This window comes from Colias philodice, chromosome 20 (assembly GCF_061535455.1).
Source record: "Colias philodice isolate Cphi_HAF_F1 chromosome 20, ilColPhil1 Martin Lab GWU primary, whole genome shotgun sequence".
NCBI classification, from domain to species: domain Eukaryota; kingdom Metazoa; phylum Arthropoda; class Insecta; order Lepidoptera; family Pieridae; genus Colias; species Colias philodice.
In genome coordinates this window covers 128778-152525 of record NC_143105.1, presented here as the reverse complement: position 1 = coordinate 152525, position 23748 = coordinate 128778, and the positions used below count along the sequence as shown (strand labels likewise).

The following is a 23748-nucleotide window of genomic DNA, read 5'->3' as shown; positions in this document are numbered from 1 at the left end:
TGGTATTATACGGAATCTTTCTTTAACAATTTTAGGATATTTTTGGTATGTGAATATTTTAAACTTTGTAAAAATTTTAATTTGGTCTTTTTTAAAACTGATATTACAATGAACATTGAAAATTGGTATACTATAAATCAGGCATTATTTCTAAATTTATTATCTTGGCGTTATTCCTATATAATGATTCTTTACCAATGACTCATTTAGAAGTTTTGAATATATATTATCAGAACGTGAGGGGATTACGAACTAAGTCGCACGACTTCATATCGAACGTTCTCCGAAATAATTATGATTTGATTTCCTTAACCGAAACTTGGTTGACCCCGGATTTTTACGATGGTGAGTATTTCCACTCAAATTATAATGTTTATCGACGGGACCGATCGGGGGCGAGCGGGGCGGCGCGGGGCGTGCGCGGCGGCGGCGTGCTGGTGGCCGTGCGCTCCGACCTGAGCGTGCGGCGCCGGGACGACTGGTGCTCGTCGCCGGCTGCCGAGGAGCTGTGGCTCACTCTGCAGCTCGACTCCTCTCCACCCGGGCGTAACGATACCGGTTCATCCTTCCTGCATATTGCGTGCGCCTACTTCCCGCACGGGCCCGGTCACTCTCGTGCGTTACAATTATTTTTCGATAATGTATCCGAACGCATGCTACATAATGCCGACTGTCGTTTTCTCCTGTTGGGAGATTTCAATATATCGAACGCGTCATGGATTTTAACAGATCGAACATATCCAGATTTCATACCTAGCGATGACTCCGAAGTCTCGGCCTTAGCGGATTTTATGAATTTATCCAACTTAATCCAATACAACGGATGTTTTAATATTAACGGTCGAATATTAGATCTCGTCTTAAGCAATACTATTTGCAACGTTACGGCTTGTATGTCTCCACTCACTCTTGAAGATAATCACCACAAAGCCATAGATATTATACTCCCTTTAAACAAAACAGTGTATTTAAAAACAAATTATCAATATAGACATAACTTTCATAAGACAAATTTTGATGCATTCAGTAAGGACCTAAACATTATTGATTGGAATACGCTGCATAATATGAATACAGAATCGGCTGCTACCTATTTTTACTCTTCTATACATCGATTGATAGAACAACATGTTCCTAAAACTAGAACTTTAGGCGTTCGCAAACATCCGGTTTGGTACTCACGATCCCTTGTCCGCGTCATTCGTGAAAAATTAAAAATTCATTCTCGTTGGAAAAAATATGGTGATCCCCGAGATTACCAGGAATTTAAATTACTGCGATCCCGTGAAAAGAAAATGCTTACTGAATGTCACGTTAATTATATAAAATCATCCGAAAACAACATTAACTCAAATCCTAAATATTTCTGGACCTTTATACAGTCGAAACTTATGTCTAATCCCACTCCCGCCTATATAACGTATAACGAACAGTCGGCAACGGATGGTGCTACTATTTGCGATCTTTTTAATTCTTACTTTCATTCCGTTTTTGTATCAAACGATAGCAGTAATGACGCATCGTCTTTAAATGATGCATCACGCTCTGATGAAGCTTCTATCGATGTTTCGGAGCTCAATATATCGCTTAGTTTGGTTCAGATGCATCTAAAAAAAGTTGACACCAAAAAAAGTGCCGGTTTCGATGGTGTGCATCCTTTTCTTATTTCAAAATTATCAAAAGAACTCTCTGTCCCAGTTTGGATTATATACAATAAGTCATTAAGAGAAGGATGTTTTCCCAATATTTGGAAAAAGGCTTTAATAACACCCATTTCCAAAGGCGGTAATAAACAAAACGTTCAAAATTATAGGCCGATCTCTAAATTATGCGTATTAGGAAAAATTTTTGAAAAGATAGTCACAAACCAATTAAAACAGATAACATCTCGACATATTTCACAGCATCAACATGGTTTCTTCCGGGGGCGGAGCGTAGAGACTAATCTTGTACTATATACGGACTTTATTTTGAATGCTCTTGATGCCGGCCTGCAGGTGGACGCCGTGTATACTGACTTTTCAAAAGCTTTCGATAAAATTAATCACTCCACACTCATAATGAAATTATCCAAGTTTGGTATACACGGTGACCTTCTCCGCTGGCTTCAATCGTATATTTCTAATAGAAGCCAAGCTGTCGCAATTAAGGGTTACACCTCTGGATTCTTAAAGATTCCTTCGGGTATTCCACAAGGTTCCCATTTGGGTCCATTCTTGTTTACTGTTTATATAAACGATATAGGTTCTTGTTTTCAAAATTCACACCATCTACTTTACGCCGATGATACAAAAATTTTTATGACAGTTAATACACTTGAAGATAGTTTAAAATTGCAATCAGATCTAGTGAAGTTTGAATTATTCTGCAACATCAATCAATTATTTCTTAACCCCGATAAATGTCAAATTATTTCATTCAATAGAAAACGTAATCCCCTTATTTTCGATTACGCCTTCTCCGGTTATAAAATAAAACGCGTCACGGAAGTAAGAGATCTAGGAGTTATTCTCGATACAAAACTACGCTTTAATTTACACATGGAATACATAATCTCTAAAGCCTATAAGCAACTAGGAATGATACTTCGTCTCGCTAAACCATTTAAACAACCGTCCACTTATATAATATTATATTATGCTTTTGTTCGCAGTATTTTGGAATTTTCATCTACTGTATGGAGCCCTTATTACAACGTCCACATTACTCGTATAGAAAAAATTCAAAATAAATTTCTAAAAGCTTTAGAATATCGGACTGGAAATACCTTTATCAATTATGAAACTACTTCTAAAAAACATAATATAAGTTTACTGGAAAAGCGTCGTCTATTTTTGGACCAGATGTTTCTTTATAAGATCATGCATTGCATAATTGATTCAGGCTTGCTATTAGAAAAAATAAAATTAAGAGTTCCCAGAATTCCCTCACGTTGCAGATATACATTTGAGGTCACACCCTGTAACACAAATTACGCCAAGAATGCCTTTTTAAAAAGAGCAGCCAAATTTTATAATGATGAATTATTAGACATAGATATTTTTCAATGTTCTTGTAATAGTTATAGACATCAATTAAGAAATAGCATTTTATGTATTGTATAACTTATGTATAATTTAAACTATTTAGTTTTATAACTTGGTAATGAAATGTGGGTTTTATTTATTATTTTAAGATTAAGATTAGTAGTTAGTTCATTTGCGTGAGGCTCGTTTTCTTTTTTATATATGTTGTCTTTCTTTTTAATAATAGAACATGTTGTGTGGTCATAGTTAGTTTTAGAACTTTGTTATATTAAATCATGTATGACTGTTGTGTTCTTATAAAAATAAATAAAAAAAAAAAAAAAAAAAAAATTAATAATATCAAAAAATACTGCATTGCTATTCACATAATTAATTGAATACCAATATTTGTACATGTTTGCTATAAATAAACGATAAATGAATGTTCACCTGGTCAGCACCGAGCGCCTGTAGCGCCGCGTCGAGCCTGGCGGAGAAGCGCGCGAGCGCCGCCAGCCGCCGCTCCACGTACTCGCCGTGCTGCGACAGCTGCGTCTGCGCCTGCACACACACACATATTATAAACTTTATATATTCATTGAGAAATATTCATCCACAAAATTATTAAACCAAAATTTAGGTCTTACAATATGATACATATAACTACATGCCAAATAATAAGTGCTCTTTACTATTTTGGGGTAAAGGATCAAGTTTTGTAATGTTTAAAGTTTAAACGAATTTAATAAGCAGAACATTTTTAAATTAAGTAATACCAGCAAATACATTATCGACATTCATTACATTGCGTACTTAGAGTAATTTTCAGGAAAAAATATAAACAACAATTTCGTAGTACAATTTAAAAAAAAAATAACATTCTCATACATATAACTGGCCAATCACTTATCAGATAAATGTACAAAAACAACAAACTGTCCACATCTATAAGTACATGTGTAAGCTGTCGGTAAATGCGTAGTTATCCTAAATGGTGTGCGGCCCTCGCGTGGGCCGGCGACGATTAGCGCCCGGACTGGGATCAGGATAGGGATACACCATTGTGTGATTATATCTCGATTTTGCGTGTATTTGTTTGTTTTTACACCTTTAACGTGTATTGCTCACGAAAAAATTTAAGCAGTCTTTGACTGTTATATGTAAACAATCGAATATTACTCTTAAAATAAAGAAGATCTATCCATTTATGATACATACATATAATATATGTTAAAATAAAAATAAAGTAAACTTTATTTGCGGCAAGTCTTCCTGACACACCTAAACAGATACTTATATATTTACAGTTAGCATTTAAGTTTAAATTGACCATTATAGAGAATAGAAATCAAAAACTTAACCTAACTCTGATCTACCTATATTTATCGAATTAAATTAAATTAAATTTATTTATTTTTCTCATCACAAATGCACAAAATATATACATTGTTAATCTATATAATATCTTAACACTAACATTTGTGAGAGACTGGTGCCCGCGAGAAGTATAAAATACTTGTGTTACGGGTCTTGTCTCTATCGTGATTCAAATGCGTATAACAAGTGGCACTAATAGCCGTGGCCGGTGTGGGGACACAAAGCGTCACTAACTGTCCACAGATGAAGTCCCTCCCTCCCCCCGCACACGCACTACCCCCCTAGCCCCACTAATGTGTTGTTACCGCATTATCTTGCAAATTAGTGAGATCCCCTCCGCATAATCACATACAGATTGATGGCGAATTATCCCGTCTGCCATGTGGGAAAAATACACGGGACATGGCCGGTAGGGAAATTCAATATGGTGCTCGAATTATTTTGGAAGTGACATACTACGACGACTACAGCAAGAAATTCTTCAAATAAGCGTTGCTCTGAATTCAATTATAATTTAGTAAGAAACAGATATAATTTCTTCGGTTCAGGATAACTTCTAATTTATAAATTTTATTCTACAAGCGTAACACGGGTTTTCCAATGTGCACGTTCTAGTTACTAAACGTTGTGCTCATACAATCCAATAGAGAAAGCTAGACTGGGATCGAGCGCAGGAATTACTGATACTTTATGAGGGACAATACAATGCAGAGTACCTTTTCATTTTGCTTCTTTGTCAGTATTTATTAAGTATAAAAATAAAACTTCACAGAAAAACAATGTATAAAGTTTTGTGGAGACCGATAAATGATACAAATTATCTCGTAGTATTAAAAAGGAGAGAATAACTTTCTTATTTCAATATTTCGTGTAATTCGTAGGAATTCATTAAGGATTACATGCAGAGTGTAATGAGCCTATCCCATATCTCATATCACTGCACCGATGCATTATACAGTGTCCCGCCAGTCACGGCGTGTCAGACCGCTCGGATCTGCGCCTCGCCTCGCGCGTGACAGACTGACAGACTGACAGACAACGCGTGTCACGTACATTATACGTAACAGATGAACATTTGGAGGATCTATCGTGATATGTGTAACAACTTGATGTTTTTATTTCATTATGACATTGAATCAACTCTAGGTAGAGTAGATAATGTAAAGAATATTGGAGTTTGTAAGATATTGGAAATTAATTAGGTATTATAACAACAAGATTGATTTAAAAAATGTGTTGAAATATACAATGCCTTGTAATCATTGCTTCGATAATCAAATTTTTTTATACTAGTAATTTCTACATAACCAAGTATACACCTACACCACGTTATAATCTCATAAAATGATTCACAATCCCAGACAGCGAGTCTCCCCATACATTCGGCTGTCTCGCGCGGTTCACTCGATGCGTTATTTAGAGCCGTGCGTCCGGACCGAGACCACCCCGATCTTATATAAAGTATACACTATATAAGTATACATTTGTCGTGTGTTATTGTTAGTTCTAATTCAATTATAATAATGTTTTGTATTACAATTATGATACTTTGCTCGTATTATATGGTTTGAATTTATTGTATCGGAAAATAACTAGACTACTAAAATTATATACTTATGTACGAGGATATGGAACAGAAAATGAAAACAAAAATAGGTTATAATATTTTATTGCGAGAACTTTTATAGTAAGGTCTGTCAAAACGTCTCTTTACGCACGTCTGGTTGCTAGCGTACACGTGGAAGAAAACTTATATAAAAATAAACGCTGTATCCAACGTTTATTCGAGACATAACAGCCGACGTCGTAAAAGACGATACGATTTCTTCAAATACAAAGTTAACAAAGTTCTCCGGAACGCATTCGGTTCTTGCAACTTTGTAAGTTCCTTAAAATGGAATAATTCAAAGGCTTTTGAATAAGCCGTATCCCGTAGACATATTGGGAAAGTTCCGCTCGTAAACACGCGGGCCCGCAGCCCGGCGGCGCACTACACACTGATCATAATTAACTTTCCACCGCTCGAAGTTTTACTGTTTCGGAGCTCGCGGTTACTGTATTTTTAAGAGATGAACATTCACAGTATGTTTTATTTACTTTCCATATTTTTCATAGTAATAATAAAGTTTAATGAAATGTCAACATGAAATGAGCTTCTCGTACGCATACAATACGTGCATGTTGTTTTTAAAATGACAATAAAATTGTAAAGCACTAAAATTGTAAAACATGAAATTACATAACATTGAGAGACGAACTCAACACCGATATTGTGAAATTTAATGACTATGTACGCATTATGCTCGTAAATTACATCGCAACAAAATGTCTACGCTGTTACCAAATACGCGAAATGCGAGTGCGTTGGAAATGGTACTCATTATCGATAATATTTTTGAAGTAATAATACAACTATTAATATAATAATATTATCTCTTATATATAAAATTCTCGTGTCACAATGTTAGTCTGCATACTCCTCCGAAACGGGTGGACCGATTCTCATGAAATTTTCTGTGCATATCGGGTAAGTCTGAGAATCGGCCAACATCTATTTTTCATATGTACCACGGGCGAAGCCGGGGCGGGCCGCTAGTCTTATATATAAAATTCTCGTGTCACAATGTTAGTCTGCATACTCCTCCGAAACGGGTGGACCGATTCTCATGAAATTTTCTGTGCATATCGGGTAAGTCTGAGAATCGGCCAACATCTATTTTTCATATGTACCACGGGCGAAGCCGGGGCGGACCGCTAGTAATAATATAATAATACAACTAATAACATTTACCTATTCTTTTTGAAAACATTTATTTGTGTTTTTAAAAATTTAATATAATGTAACGTCTTCCTAATGTAAAGTCGTAAAGGCAACACATTTGTTTATCATTTACAAAAAATATTTATAAAATCAGTTTTTCGATTCTATAATTTCATTTAGACACAAGGCACAACAACTAATGGGACATATTTTCCTACACCACATGTGTGGGGTCGGCATATCAGTCTCGCGAGCAACGGGGAAGTGCCCTCTAGCCGTCTAGCCGCTGCTGTCGTACCATTGTTCTATTTACGAATGCAATAAACGATATTTAATTTATATTGAGTTTAATTTCTGTAACCTCTACTTCTAATTTCAGAATTATTTGTTCGTAACTGATAGCTTAAAATATTTCTACCAAATTTGTATGTAGTAATCATACGATGTTCCTTCATTCTTCGCAACTTTGGGTAATTTTTAAATTAAATTATAAGATTGCTAGAACATTTAAAAATAAGCGCTTGCTTCGGAATCTCATGCAACGCCATATAAATAAATGTGTAGGTACGTAACGCGATTTCTTTGGATGAATTCAATTAGGAAGAGCAAAACTACAGTTCCGATCCTAAACAAGAAAATTAACATTTATGCGTTAATATTTACTCGTGTTTACTTTGATTACTTGTATATTATGTATCAAGTTAGTTACATATTATGATGAGTATATTATAATGACTTAGTATCGTGTAACCGCAGCTCGATGGCCGACCGTGTGCGGTTTGCGAGTACTTGGTAACTGCTGTAATTATACCTATTTGCTTCAGTGGTTTGTCGCTAATAAGTTCAGGCTGTAAATATCCTCAATATAAAAGCTTTGTGTACTTACATAAATTTTGAGGATATGTAAAGATTCTGATTGGTTCAGTTGCGTAAAATAATTCTATATCTGTCACTTTTGATCGGTATAAGTGTTTCATTCAGGATTACCCTCAAAGATCGTAATGTAGAGAATATCGTTATATTATGTGGCGGTGTTATTGTGATGTGTACTGTCCGGTGCTAAAAGTGGTGTATAATATAATTTGGTGTGGCGTGGTGTGCTGTGGTGTGGCGTGTCGTGTCGTGGCGTGGCGTGGCGTGGCGTGGCATCGTGTAGCACTGTGTGTGTGTGTGTGCGTGTGTGTGGTTACCTCAGCGAGTTTGCGCGCGAGTGGCGCGGAGCGCGCGTGCGGCAGCGCGGCGCAGCGCGACACACTCGCGCTCAGCTCCTCCTGCCGCGCCTGCACACACACCATATTATTTATTAACCAGGGATTTAAAATAAAATTGTGAAAAAAAAAGACGGGTTGCATTCCGGGATTATTAACGTTGAGCATGTTTGATATCCATCCGTCTTACGCTTTTTCGATCAGGTCACGTGTCCTGACGCGAGTTTAAGATTTTATACCCAACGCCGCTAAAGAAGTTTTCACTTCAATAAATAAATTTTGAATTTGAATTTTGATTTTTTTATTAAATGGCTTGTTAACTACCTACATATGACATATATTAATTATTAAAAGACGCAAAGTGCCACCCGGTGAGGGTTTATAATTTATATCGCGTACAGATTTCGGCAGACCTGCGATTCCAGCGACTTGCGTCCGAGGTGCCCGCCCCGCCGAACACGAAAACTCTTGGTTCTAACAACGAATCCGAAGGACGTAATTAAGTTAGATTCAATGTAATTTTTATGTAATAAATCATTCTAAAGTTAATTTTGTTTCTTTTTTTACACCATCAGGAGTCGGACAATTTAATTGGCTTATTTAACTAATTTTCTTTATCGTAGGTCATTCATGTGTACTGAGACTTACAGTTTTACCTTATCCAAGCAAATAAACATATTATAGTTGTATCGAGATCTAAATAAAAGAACTTTTATAATTTAATATCAGTTCGAATAAGAAATAAATTTATGAGTAAAATAATTACTCACTGAGAGGAACATAACATTACAAATAATATCTAATTATCTAGACATTTTCGATTTTCGTCCAACGAAACACGACACGAAGTAAAAACCAGCATTTTATATAATTCTATAGTAGTAATTAAAAGATCAAAAAGGTCAAATTTAACACCGACCAAAAAGCCAATTTTTTAATTCCCTAACAAGTGAAAATTGCAGTACCCTAATGAAAGCAAACCGCGCGTAAAGTTACCAAAGCTGGCACAATTAGACTCAAACACTGTTTGTCCGTTTGTCTGTTTGTCCGGAGCCCGTTAAACGTGGGCTGGCTTCGATCGCTGTTGACCTTACAGCGTAAACACTAGCCGGCTTTTAGCGCTCGAATTTCTGACCTGGACGTGCTATTTTGTAACAGACTTGAAATAAATTTAAACTGTGTTGGTATTTTTGCAAATCGATCGATTGGAAAAAAAATTGTATTATATCTAAATATATATAAAAAAAATTATATCTATTACATTCATGATAAAAAAAAATCCAAGGAAACAAGTTCAATAGTAGACAATTACTGTAATCTATAAAATCAACAAAATAAAAAGCCATTAATGTCTCTACAATTAAATTCGGTACTCTACTTTTGAGCTTATTTTATGTGTTTGTGCTATGCTATTAAACCATATGTTTACAATCATGAAAATAGCAAGTTTTAGTAAAAAATATCAACCAAATTAACTTCCTTACTGTAAAACACAAACGTTTACTAATATAGAAATTTAATCAAAATCCCCAAAATGCAAACACAAAAGAACATTTACCTACTATGATGTTTGACCAGACTGTAATTTAAACTCGACCAAAACAATGTGTAGTGAATATCACACGCGTCAACAATCACACTCAACACGCTTTTCAACGTGATATTCAAACAACTTTCAACACCTTTGAAATTGCTCACACAAATTATTAAATCCAGATTTATCCACTCTATTTTACCATCTCTCGTATGAAAATTTACGACCTACGTGCACTTATAACCTCGCAAACTCAAAATTTTTAAGTTATTTAATACATTTTAAATTTTATATTATACCGATAATAATCTACACAATTAAACCGAATTTCCCGAAAATCGCGACAAAACAAACACACACGGAAGCGATGCACAGACTAAAGCTATCCAACGAAAATTCATTAAATCTACTCGCGGAAACAATTCAACCTATATTCAACCCAAAACTTTAGCAATAGAATACATTTTTCCATGTCGCAATACACTCACTTACGTCTCTACAAACACGGGGAATGAATTCCCAAAACTAGATATAATTATTTGAATATCAATTTAATCCCGCTAGATATAAGGTTGTATTTAATCTAGCACAGTAGTGCGGTTTATATGACGTTCCTGCAATGCGCAGGCGGCACGCGACAGGGATATTCGTACGTCCCAGAAATAGCCCGTGTCTCTACAATGCGAGGAAATCTAAATACTTCACACTATTTGCTTCCATATACAGATCGCTTTTAATAGCCGGGGAAAGATATTTGTTTATTTTGAAACGCGGCTAGCGACCTGCGATTCGATTTAAAGCCGGTGTTACTTCATCGTTGTATAATTTCAAGATGCAAATATTATAAGACTATTTTAATGATTTTAATTATTGCTGCAATATTTATGTGTATTATTCAAAAAATTGATTTAAAAGACTACTATTAAAACCTGAAAAAATAGTAAAAATAGTTCATACCCAGTATTTCTTAAATAAAATTTCCTAACATTCGTAAATTTCTCGCGGGAAATGTATTAACGTAGACTTCAGCAGCTCACTGTGCCAGATGGAAACCGAACCGAGCTCCCCGGGGACCGTAAACTAACAAAACACTTTCCTACATATATTACAGTATTTTATTGCATCTCACTTTCAATACTATATTGAAATTGAGAGGGAATGAAATCTTATTCTCTTTTTACGGAATAAATAAACTGTGACATTTTTTTTTTATGCTTATACTACTGAAGTGAGTGCCCGACCGGTAGGTAGTGAATACGCAAACACATCACTTAGGTTGTAAGCAGAACATTTACCTACTTTTCTACTTAGTATTTACCGTTCCGATTACATTATCTAACTGGGGTAGTTAGAGATTTCCTACGTAATTGATTGGCCAATAATTGTCCGTTTTCCCTATCGCCTGTGTATAAAATGACGTTTTGACGGGATTCACTTAAACACTCAACACTTTAAATTACTTTATTTTTACTTTAACACAATATTACACAAGTTACACAAGATCCACAAGATACACAAGGCAGATAATCAACATGAAATTTCTTATACGTATTCAACAAAACATTTCGCTAGTGCGATGCAAATCTAAAGTGTCGCCATCTATTGGTAACTTATGAAACTAATTGTCGTAACTTGACATATTTAAACGTAATTAGACATTCCGCCCACCAAGGACTAGTCCGTAACAAAAAAACAACTAAAATATACCTCTAAACAAAACAAAACATAACTAAAGAAAACGTAACCGCCCACCGTGATACATCAACGTAGTGGCGTTAAACTAGTAACAAAACAAAATACATCTGACACTTCAGTCAACTGACCTTCCTAAAAGTTAAACAATTTTATAAGATAATCTTCTATTAACTAATCCTTTATTTAGGCAAAATACTAATTTTACTTAACGGTCGTTTTAAATATCCATTCTTACACTTAATTGTTACAACGCGAGTTATATTATCTGATCCAATATGTTTGTTTACAATTTTTCCTAAAATCCATTTAGAAGGTGGAACGTTATCATCTCTAATTATACAAATATCATTAATATTAGGTTCTTCTAATTTCGAATTCCATTTATACCTCTGATTTAAAGTAACCAAATATTCTTTAGACCATCTACGCCAAAAATTATTTACCATTTTTTGAATAACATTCCATCTTTCTAATTTATTTATATTACAATCATCATAATTACGATCACTTATATTTATAACCGGTTCACCTATTAAAAAATGACCTGGGGTCAGTGGGAGAGGGTCATCTGCTTCACTACTTATAACAGAAATTGGCCTAGAATTAAGACATGCTTCAATCTGTGACAGTACTGTAGCTAATTCCTCATACGTTAAAATGCTGTCACCTATGACCCGTTTCAAATGGTTCTTAGCACAACGCACTCCGGCCTCCCATATCCCTCCAAAATTAGGTGATTGCGGCGGTATAAAATGCCACGTCGTAAATTCCAATGTAAGAAGTTCCGCAATTTCATTAGGTAAATTAGATTTAGCAGAGTCAAACATTTCTCGTAAATGTTTGTCCGCACCAACAAAGTTTGTGCCATTATCACTGAACAAATCCTGGCAACGTCCACGTCTAGACGTGAAGCGTCTAAAAGCGGCGATAAATCCCTTAGCGGTTAAATCAGTTACAGCCTCAATATGTATAGCCCTTGTGACCATACAGACGAAAAGACAAATGTAGCCTTTATAAGACTTTGCCCCTCGACCTGGAGAAAACTTAATATTGACTGGGCCTGCATAATCAACACCAGTTGCCGTAAATGGCTTGCAAGGCTTCAGTCTAGTATCTGGAAGCTGTCCCATTAACTGCACTCTCGCTGCTTTCGAATATCGTAAGCACGTGAGGCACTTCCTATAATGTTGTTTTACTAAATCCCTACAGCGTACTATCCAATATTTTGTCCGAATGTAATTCATCATGATTTGCGGTCCACCGTGCAAAGTTTTTTCGTGAGCATCCGATATTAACAACTGGGTAAGATGAGACTTATCTGGCATAATAATCGGGTGCTTCGTGTTATGGTTTGCGTGAGCCTTATCAATCCGACCACCGACTCTTAATATTCCATTTCGATCTAAAATGGGACAAAGAGTACGAAGGGGACTTCTCTTCGGTATATCCTTTTTATTCTCTAAATCCTTGATCTCTTCATCAAACGCAATTCTTTGAACCTGTTGAATACATTTCTCTAATGTTTCATTCACTTCATTTACTGTTACAAACTTCGGCAAAATTTTTCTTTCTTCCTTCTTCAGTAATATTCTTCGACAAAAAGAAATAACCTTTAGCATTTTAGTCAAATTAGAAAATTTTAACCATTCAAAATCTTCAATTTTATCTTGTTTTACTATTAATGATACTTGTCTTCTTTCTTCATCTGTATCTACTATCTCTGGATTTTTCATTTCAATGTTTCTGTTCTTTAACCATTCCGGTCCGTACCACCATAGTGAATGAGAAAGTAATTCTGTTGGAGTTAAACCTCTAGATGCGCAATCAGAAGGATTGGCTTCGGTTGAAACATGACCCCATTGATCATAATCCATAATAGTTAAAATCTCTGATACCCGATTACTTACAAATGTTGTCCATTTGCTTGCACCGCCCTTCAACCATGCTAAAACGATTGTAGAATCAGTCCATCCGTAAATGTTATCTTTGCATACCTTCATCACTTGAGATACTTCGTTCACAAGTTTCGCAGCAAGCACAGCTCCACATAACTCTAAACGAGGTATAGAAACTTCCTTCTCTATAGGTGCTACTTTTGTTTTAGCTGATACTAACCTGACATGTATGGATTCATCGTTATTGATGACTCTTATAAAAACTGCAGCAGCATAAGCAGATCTTGATGCGTCTGAAAAGACATGAAGTTCAACATGACTTTGACGAGTGCAACAAATCCACCGTGGTATTTCTACTCGTTGAATGTCCTTGCATTGCTGTCGTATGTTAAGCCACATTTCGTTCAAATCTTCCGGTAATGCATCATCCCAATCTAAATGCGCCTTCCATATTTTTTGAATAAATAATTTAGCAACAATGATTACTGGTGCAATCCAACCCATTGGATCAAACATTTGAGCAATATTAGATAAAACTTGTCTTTTCGTGACTGGAAATTTTATCTCCGGTAAATTAATTGTATAAACAAATCTATCTGAACTACGATTCCATGAAATTCCTAAAACTTTTACCATATTATCAACCTTAATTAGCATAGATTCTTCATTTTCTTTATTATCTTCTCCTATATATTTTAATAATTCCTTACAATTAGAGCTCCATTTTTGAAGTGTAAATCCTCCAGATTTCATTAATTTGTTCATTTCATTGTAAATAATTTTAGCTTCTTGTAATGTATCACAACCTGTCATTAGATCATCGATATAATAATCATTTTTAGTAATTTCTGATGCTACTGGAAATTTGAGTTTCTCATCTTCTGCTAAACGTTGTAAAGTTTTAACAGCAAGATATGGTGCACACGCGGTTCCAAATGTTAGAGTGAGCAATTTAAAATGTTTAATTGGTTGATCCGGTAAAGTTCTCCATAAAATTCTCTGAAAATTTGTCTGTCTTGGATTAATAAGTACTTGACGGTACATTTTGACAAGATCAGCCACTATACAAATGGGATGGGTTCTCCACCTCATTAATATATGTCTGAGATCTTGTTGGATTTTTGGTCCAATCATAAGATCATCATTTAATGACACATTATTTGTTCCCTTACTAGAAGCATTAAAAACTACACGAACCTTTGTCGTATCTTTATCCTCCCGTACAACAGCATGATGCGGAAGATAGACGGCCGTTGGATTATCTAAATCATCTTCTTCGACTAAAGACATGTGATTAAGAACTAAGTACTCTTCTATTACTCGTCTATATTCCTCATATAATTTAGAATTATTCTTAAGCCTTCTTTCTAAAGCGAATAATCTATTCTTAGCTATATCCATCGATTCTCCATACTGGCACTCAGGATCCTTATTTTTAAATGGCAATGTAACAACATACCTTCCATCTCGATTTCTTACAGTTGATTTATCATATAGCTCTTCACACAATTGTTCCTCTCTTGTAAATTTCTTAACAATCATATCTGGTTCAGCTTCTAATTCCCAAAAACGCTTCAAAAAATCATCGTTAGTTCTAACCTGTAAATGAAAACTGTTAGCCTTATATTTATCTGAAAGTGAATCAGATACCTTACCCGATAAAACCCAACCAAAGACCGTATTCTGCGCTATTAAATTTCCTTTGGGTTGTTTCATCATACCTGTTAATAAAATCTCAGCATAAACTTCTGCCCCTAATAAAATATCAATCTTACCTGGTGTTGCATAACCTGGGTCCGCTAATTCTACATTCTCGAGTTCGAGCCATTTAGGAGCATCTAATTTCACACATGGAAGCATAGACGTAAGTGAAGTTAATACATAAGCCTTAACATTAATAGAAAATTCTGAGTTATGACGCGATTTTAAACATAAAGTTACTACATGTTTAATATGCATTTGACCATCTCCCAGACCTGATACTAAACTATTAACAGATGTACGTTTAAGACCGAGTAACTGAACAGTTGCTTCAGTTACAAAAGACGCTTGCGAGCCTTGGTCCAACAATGCTCGTACCATAAATAAGTTACCATTATTTGACTGAGCCTTAAGTAGTGTCGTAGCTAGCAGAACATGATAGCTTTTATGCTCTCTTTTGGCAAAATTTGCCACAATCTTTGATTCTACTAGCATAGACGAAGTTTTATTCTCAATCCCATCATTTTCTTCTTGTGTCCTTTGAGTGTTTTCAATGAATCCTGTCTTCTCTAAATGCAACATAGTATTATGTCTACGTCCGCATTTCTTGCAACAAATTGATTGTCGACATTTACTTACAATATGTGTAGGTTGCAAACAATTAAAACATAAGCCCTTACTCTGTACGTGATTTCTTCGTTCTTCTACTGTTTGCTTCTTAAACTGTGTGCATGCATTTATATAATGATAATCACCACAAACTGAACATACATTCTCTGTCTTCTTATTCTGTAGGATAGCTCCGTGAAAAGAACTTTTAACCAATTGCCTCTTTTGTGACGTCTCATGTCTCATAGGTTGCTTTCCAGAATCTACCATCTCCAAACTCCGAAATCTTGCTTCTAAAAAATCCACTAACTGTGACCAAGTTGGTAATTCATCGGCACATGACATGCTTATCTGATTCTCCCATAGTTTATGTGATTGTACATCGAGCTTTGAAACCACCAAATAAATTACAATTGCATCCCATGTTGCTGTTGGTATTCCCATATTATTTAGCGCTTGTAATACTGATGTAGTTGTGTCCAGAAGTTGCTTAATCGCTTGTGCAGATTCATTATTAATTTGTTTTTGTCCAAATAACTTTTTTAGAACAGCATTTAAATTATATCTTTTATTATTGTATCTTTTTGTTAATTGATTCCAAGCCTCTTGGTAGTTTTTATCAACAGTAGCAAAGTTTCTTAATAAATTCTCAGGTTCTCCCGAGACACTACTCTTTAAATAATGCATCTTTTGCACCGGTGATAATTTTTCGTTATTATGAATTAGCGACAAAAACATATCATAGAATGTCTGCCACTCCTCGTATTTGCCCGAAAATGTTGGCAAATGTATTCTTGGTAGTTTTACATCGTCACTTGTCATCGTATTAATTATTGATGTTGATATCGGATTATTGGGCACTTCTTCAAATTTTTCTTTTAGTTCAGTCATATGGTCTATGTAAATTTCTTCAAACTTGTCATAATCGTCTTCCATAAAATATGTCAAGGATTCTCTTTGTTCCGATGTTACTATTTGAATTAGCTCTGTATGATTCCGTTTAAATTCCAAATAAAAATCTTCCAAATTTTTTATTCTAGTTTCCAAATACTGTTTAGTGATTCTACTTTTCGGACTCTTCCTAAAATTTTGTTGTGCCTTTTCTAATCTAAGTAACAAATCCGCTTGACTTTTAATTAATTTTGAAGCCATTTTAGTTTAAATATTAGTAATTAGTTTAGTTTTATAAATTTTTCTTCTAAAATTATCAGTCTCAATAATCTTCCAAGTCTATAGAATAATCCAGAAATTTCTTCAAAGTCCATATAATAAATTCTCAAAATTTTCCAAGTCCCTAGAATAAAATCTCAAATATTTTCTAAGTCCATATAATAAAGTATCAGATTTTTCCAAGTCCTTAGAATAAAATCTCAAATATTTTCTAAGTCCATACAATAAATTCTCAAATTTTCACAAGTCCTTAGAATAAAATCCCAAATATTTTTCTAAGTCCATATAATAAAATATGAAATTTTTACAAGTTCTACTTATCGGAAATTTTTCTAAGTCTTTCAAAGTCCAAAGTCCATCTTAGGTTTCGGCACCATGTATAAAATGACGTTTTGGCGGGATTCACATTTCACTTAAACACTCAACACTTTAAATTACTTTATTTTTACTTTAACACAATATTACACAAGTTACACAAGATCCACAAGATACACAAGGCAGATAATCTCAATCTCGGGGTCTTCCACGCAGGCCTTCACAGGCCTCGGGGTAACTGTTCGGGGCGACGGCCCCTTTCAGTGGTGGCAACGCCGCCTGCAACTACAGGCGGGGCACTGGGTGGGATCTAATGGTCCGAGGTGTCGTGTCCGGGAAGTGTTCTGCTGCAGTGCGATCGAGCCCGCGTGGTATCGCGGGCGATCTGCTAGCTGCTGCAGGGAGGAATGTCCGTGGGTGAAGCCACCCGCCGCTTAGCGAGGTCGAGCCCGCCGGCAAGGTGCCGGGGGGCGCCCATCAGCCAGCGGCGAGGAAGCGGTCGTGTCCTAGGAGACTAGGTCACGTGGTAGGCCTCTTATGTCCGGCGGTCTCCGATGGTATGGCGCGATGCCCTGCAAATGCTGGGATCGTGCTCCATCGGCGCGCGCGAACATAGAGGAGCTCAGGCGACGAACGAAGTCGTCCAGGCTCTCCATGCGCAGGTCCCTGGAGATGACCTGATTCCGTACGAAGCGTGGTGCTCCGGAGATGGTACGGAGCGCTAGCGACTGCTGCGCTCGCAGCGACTTGCGGTCCGTCTCGTTGGTCAGCGCGAACCACGCAGGGGCCGCATAGGTGAGTCGCGTGCGAACGTAGGCCTTGTAAATGCACAGCTTCGTACGGAGAGGCAGGTGAGACGCCAGCATGGGGCGGAGTATGTTCCGCACGGCGCGCGTCTGGGCAACCACGTTCTTCACATGGGGCCGCATCGAGAGTGTCTTGTCAATGGTCACACCAAGGTACTTGGCCGTCGGTGACCATTCGACGTTCTCGCCCATGAGAGACACCGGGGGCGGCAGAAGGCGCGCCCGCCCGATGGAAATCGCCTGAGTTTTCCCCACGTTGACCTTGAGTCTCCAGTCCTCCAGCCATGAGGGAAGTGCATCCAGTGTTCGCTGCATCTTTACCGATGCATGCTTGGCGTTCAGCGAGGTGGTAATAAACGCAGCGTCGTCAGCATACAACGCTAAGATGGCTCCGCCGGCGACTGGAATGTCGTCCGTGTATCTGCTATAGCAGACGGGCGACAGGCAGCTTCCCTGGCGCACACCGGCTCGGATGGGGCGCTCTGTGGACAGAGCATTTTCAACCGCCACTTGAAAACGTCTGTCTTGCAGGAAGGTGGCCACAGTCTTAACTACTCGACGCGGAGTAGTAGACGTGGACAGCTTGTAGATGAGTCCGGTGTGCCACACGCGGTCGAACGCTTTCTCCATATCGAGGAATACTGCAACCGATTGTTCTCGCTTGTTGTAGGCGGCAGCGAGGTGGTGCAGTACTCTCGCCACTTGTAGAGTGGTGGAGTGTTCGGCGCGGAAACCGAACTGTTCATCGCGTGGCTGAAGGTGGGGCGAAATGTGCAGCAGCAGTAGCTTCTCGAAGACTTTCGAGGTTGACGACAGAAGGGTGATGGGACGGTAGCTCTCGGGTAGCATTATATTCTTGCCTGGCTTGGGAATCAGGATGACTCGGCCGAGCTTCCACGGAGATGGAAAGTGCCCGGTACGGAGGATTCCGTTGAAGAGCCGCGTCAGCGTCGCGATTGCTCGCGGAGGAAGGTGACGCAGCGCTTCATTGGTGACCCGATCGGGGCCGGGGGCTTTGCGTAGTTTGGTTCGTCGAATCATCCTTTGAACACGTCCAGGAGAGAACACGACGGGGTCTTCTGTCGGCGGAATCGGCGGTTCGAAGTAATCCTTCACATGTCGCTCGATGGTTTCTACGTGCTGCACATTCGTAGTCGGGTTAGGCATGAACTGCGTCTCCAGGTGGTCTGCAAATATCTCCGCTCGATCCTCGGCGCGGTAACGTGGGGTTCCGTCACCGGCCATGAGGGGTCTAATCGGAGGGGGCTTCCTGGAGAGCTGGCGGCAAAGGCGGTGCATGCCGGACCAGTCATCGCCGGCTCGCTCGATGGCGGTGTGCCAAGATTCGACTGCTACCGTTTCCAGTGCGTCTGAAATCTTGGCTGCCAGAGCGTTCAGCCGCGTCTTCATGATCGGACATCTCAGGTTTTGCCACAATCTACGCAGCTTCCTCTTCTCCTCTAACATCGCTTGTATGTAGGCAGGAAGCTGAGGTTTCTTCCGAGTAGATGCAGCGTCGAGTCTGGACTCTCGAAGCGCATTAGACATGACTGCGCTGAGGTCCGTGGCGAGTCGGTCGACGTCTGCAGGGCTCTCCACTTTGAAGGACGGCGAGTGTTCAGCCATGTATTCAGCGAAGTGTCGCCAGTCCTGGCGATGTTTCGGAGAAGGTAGTGATGTTGTCATCGGGGTCAATGTCAACGTCAAGAGGACGGCTTGGTGGTCGGAGATGAGATGTCAACATGAAATTTCTTATACGTATTCAACAAAACATTTCGCTAGTGCGATGCAAATCTAAAGTGTCGCCATCTATTGGTAACTTATGAAACTAATTGTCGTAACTTGACATATTTAAACGTAATTAGACAGCCTGTAATCACTGAGCAGTTGTCCCGCCCAGTCTGCGCGCCCTTCCGCCGGCGGCGACACATCCGCGACACTTGCTTTCGATTTGCATTTCATCTTATTGCTTTTTAACTCATTTATATTTTGTATCAACGATTTATTAGTAGAGCTTGAAGCATCATCTTTTGAAACTAAAAAAAAGCTATAACATCCCTAACAGAAAAATGGCTGCTGACAATTCTGACAAAAATAAATAGGTATATAGTTGTTTCAGCTTCATAGCACTATAAAGCAGCTCAAAACCCCACAAACTACCCAATTAATGCGAGTATTAGTTCAATAAAGATGAGGTCACTTATCCAAAATTAATTCGATATTAACCAATTGCTTTCCAAAAGACCAAACGCGACATTGACACCTAAACAACGAAACAAACACAAACTAAATTCAACCTTAAGGCAATCGAAATAAGACTCAAATATTAAACATCTCCATAACGGCAACATTTTTAGTTTTCATCCTTATTGTTAGGAAATAAGATTCATTTTGACTTGGTCTACGTTCTGGCATTTCGCCAAACTTAAAGGTCCGTATCACCGCTCGACTAGCGTCACTAAGTTAAATCGTTAATATTACACCGAGCCGCGCTTTTGTGAACACTCATTTTAAGTTATTACACTAATTTCTGTTACATAATTAGTGCTTTGAAAAAAGTTTAAATTGACTGTCGGAATTAATTTCCGTCCATTAATTTTTATTAAATGTTATATTACTTATTCATTGCCAAAGTTACGGAATGCGCAGCTTTTGTTGTAGAATGTACCAAACAAGTTTAAATACTTTTATTTATAACATAACATAATATTTATTTTTGCTTAAAAATTCACGTGAGTTTTTTCAGTAAAAATAATGGTGGTGTAATTCTAGTGTTCGTTTTACATAATATTGAAGAATGTTTGATTAAGTATGCAGTTTCGGTGTGTAGAATGTAGATGATATGACGGATAGGCTTTGTTTTTTTTTTGTGTGTGAGTGCGTGTGCGGGTGTGTGCGCGTGTGTGTGTGAGTGCGTGTGTATGTGTGTGTGTGTGTGTGTGTGTGAGACTGACCCGGACGAGCGAGAGGCGCACGGCGAGGCTGGTGCGGTCGGCGGGGTTGGCGGCCGTGGTCTGCAGCAGCTCGCCCGCGCGCTCCAGCGCCGCGCCGAACTGCGCCAGCTGCTCCGCGCTGCCGTCCGACCCGCTTCTGTATAACATACACTATATTATTAACAACCCTTTATGGTCTTTAAAGTGGGTCAAAATTCGGTTTAGCACGTCGATACAGGTGAAACTAATAAAAACAACGGTATACTAACGCGTGGCTGGTGTCGCCGGCGCGCAGCCGCAGCAGCAGCGCGTGCGCGCGGTCGCTGAGCGCGTGCAGCTGGTCGAGCACGTCGCGGGCCAGCGCGCCGCCGCACGCGCGCACCACGCCGCGCCCCAGCGCCTGCGTGCGCGCCGCCGCAGCCGCTGCAGCCACCACCTGCGGCCGAACAGCTTGTATTATGTGTGGGACCTGCGATAGACCCCTGCGGAACACCAATGTAAATCGAAGCGCCGGAACAACTTTTCCACTTGGCAAACTAACATTTATATGTTGTCCTGAACGTATGAAGCTGTAATGTTCTAAGTTAAACTTTTTATTTTAAATTAATTGCGTTTCCACGACAAACTAAAACGATCTGCAGAGTGAAATGCTGTAGGAAGGTCAAAAAGGTTTTTCGATAAAAAAAAATTGTTATCTGTAAAGTCGGTTTACTGACGATAGTTGAACGTGACAACAACGTTCCGCGCTCTCGCTTGCACTTCAAGCCTCACATGGAACGCCTCAGAGCGAGGTAACGCCGCATGAGTCATGTTTTTTCGTGCGTGCAGCCGGCTCTATCGAATTATAAGACGTTGTCACGTCAAAATCACTTCTGCATTTATTGTCGAGCAACTTTGCGAAACGAAAATAACTAATATGCTTTACGCGTACAGCACATTACACATTACATTGGCACGTACCCTCTGCTCCAGCTCGCTACGCTGTTGCGGGTCTGCGGGCGGCGCGACCAACTCCTGCTCGAGCGCGTCCAGCTCCTCGCCGCCGCTCTCCAGCGCCGCGTACAGGCTCGCCCACGTCGCTTGGCAACGACTCCATCTGAACAAACACACCATATAATAAATATTTTGTTCCTACGCAGATTTAAAGTACCTATATGTATTTTGAATATTTGAAATGAGTAAATCACGTTATAATTTTTTATATCTACATAATTTTAATGTTGCAATGTTTGGCTGAATGAAAGGATACTTATTATAAGATGCCAATTTTTCTGTACAGATTGTACAAGCAAAATGTACAAACGTATTCAAAGGTAAAATTTAAAATAATTCATCAAAGGCTCGTATATTAAGTGGTCCTTCGAGCCGGATTTCGACCAGCGATCTATATATTTTATAAAACAGTGTTGCCGCGTATGCACAAATGCGTTATCTGTGGGCTATACCTGTCGTGTCGCTCGTTGTAGGCAGCCTGCAGCGCGGCCCACTCCTGCCGCATGCGCTCGGCGCCGCGCCGGGCCCGCTCCGCGCCGCAGCGCCGCCGGGCGGCTTCTGCTTCTTCCACCAGCACCTCCGCTTCCGACATCAGCGCTTTTATCTTCTGCACAGATTGGAATAAACTATTAATAGTACACACAAATCATAAATATTTAAAAAAAAGACGGGTTGCACTCCGGGAGTGCCGGCAGAAGTGAAAACTTGATTATTAACGTTCAGCATGTTTGATATTTTGGAATGGTATCCGTCTTACGCATGGAATATAAGGGCTAAAAAAAATCCGTCTTAGGCTTTTTCGATCAGGCCACGTGTCCTGACGCGAGTTTAAGATTTTATACCCAACGCCGCTAAAGAAGTTTTCACTTCAAAAAAGTGTTTATTTTACGAAATGTCTTAATAAATTATTGATATTCAACTGCCTCTTAATGTCGTTAAGCGTTGCGTTAATCGTTAATCACTAATAAGTGATAATGCCACCAAAAACGTTATATTGTCTTTTTCTGTAAGTAGTTGTAAGGTTTCCTGCTTGTACAACTGCATAAGTGTAAAATAAATAGCAACGCACAGCGAGCGCGTCCTCCTGCAGCGGGAAGTCGTGGTAGTCGGGTCCGCTGAGCGGTGCGGCGCGCAGCCCCGCGCCGGCCGCCGCCAGCGCCGCGCGCGCCGCGCCCACGCGCCGCACCGCCTCCGCGCCCTCCGCCTCCTGCACGCACAAATATTACAATCATTGAGATATACATATGGAGACGACACCGCCCACATCACTTATGTTCCGCTCAACATGAGCCATATGGCTTAACTGCACGCTCATTTTTTATTTGTTTTAAAGTGAAACGCATCAAATATGCCTACGTGTGTGTTACGATATTGCACAAATAATACAAATAATACGGAAAAGTGACTAACATAACTTTTCATCGGTAAGTACCTAACTAGATAATAATTTTTAAAACTTAGAGCAAAAAAATGGCGCACAGATTTTATTCTTAGTGTCTCCTCCATACGTAGTTATATTATCTCAATGGTTTCAATTAATTTCTCTTTGCTATGTGTATTTGTCTCAGTTAACCACGGCTTAATACACGACAACGAAACTTAAAATAATGTTACTATAGTCGAGCCAATCGATTTTTAGAGTAACATCTCTGGTATTTAAAAAGAAAAAAGTTTATTGACACAAAAGTGTAGCGACATCGGTTCTTTAATTCAGAAATTGTTTATTAAGTTTAGAATGATTTATCA

At 38.6% G+C, this 23748-nt stretch overlaps 1 protein-coding gene across 4 annotated transcripts in view; it reads right to left on the bottom strand.

Moving 5' to 3' along the window:
- Dys (Dystrophin) overlaps positions 1-23748 on the bottom strand; it is a 433719-nt gene that overhangs the window by 354420 nt on the left and 55551 nt on the right. For all 4 annotated transcript variants that reach the window (XM_089707820.1, XM_089707817.1, XM_089707818.1 and 1 more), the window contains 7 exons: positions 23072-23209; positions 22455-22609; positions 21970-22105; positions 21279-21445; positions 21031-21166; positions 8334-8423; positions 3456-3566 (listed from right to left, as the gene is read on the bottom strand). In XM_089707820.1, coding sequence (XP_089563946.1) covers positions 3456-3566; positions 8334-8423; positions 21031-21166; positions 21279-21445; positions 21970-22105; positions 22455-22609; positions 23072-23209 — 933 coding nt within the window. The remainder of the gene's footprint in view (positions 1-3455; positions 3567-8333; positions 8424-21030; positions 21167-21278; positions 21446-21969; positions 22106-22454; positions 22610-23071; positions 23210-23748) is intronic.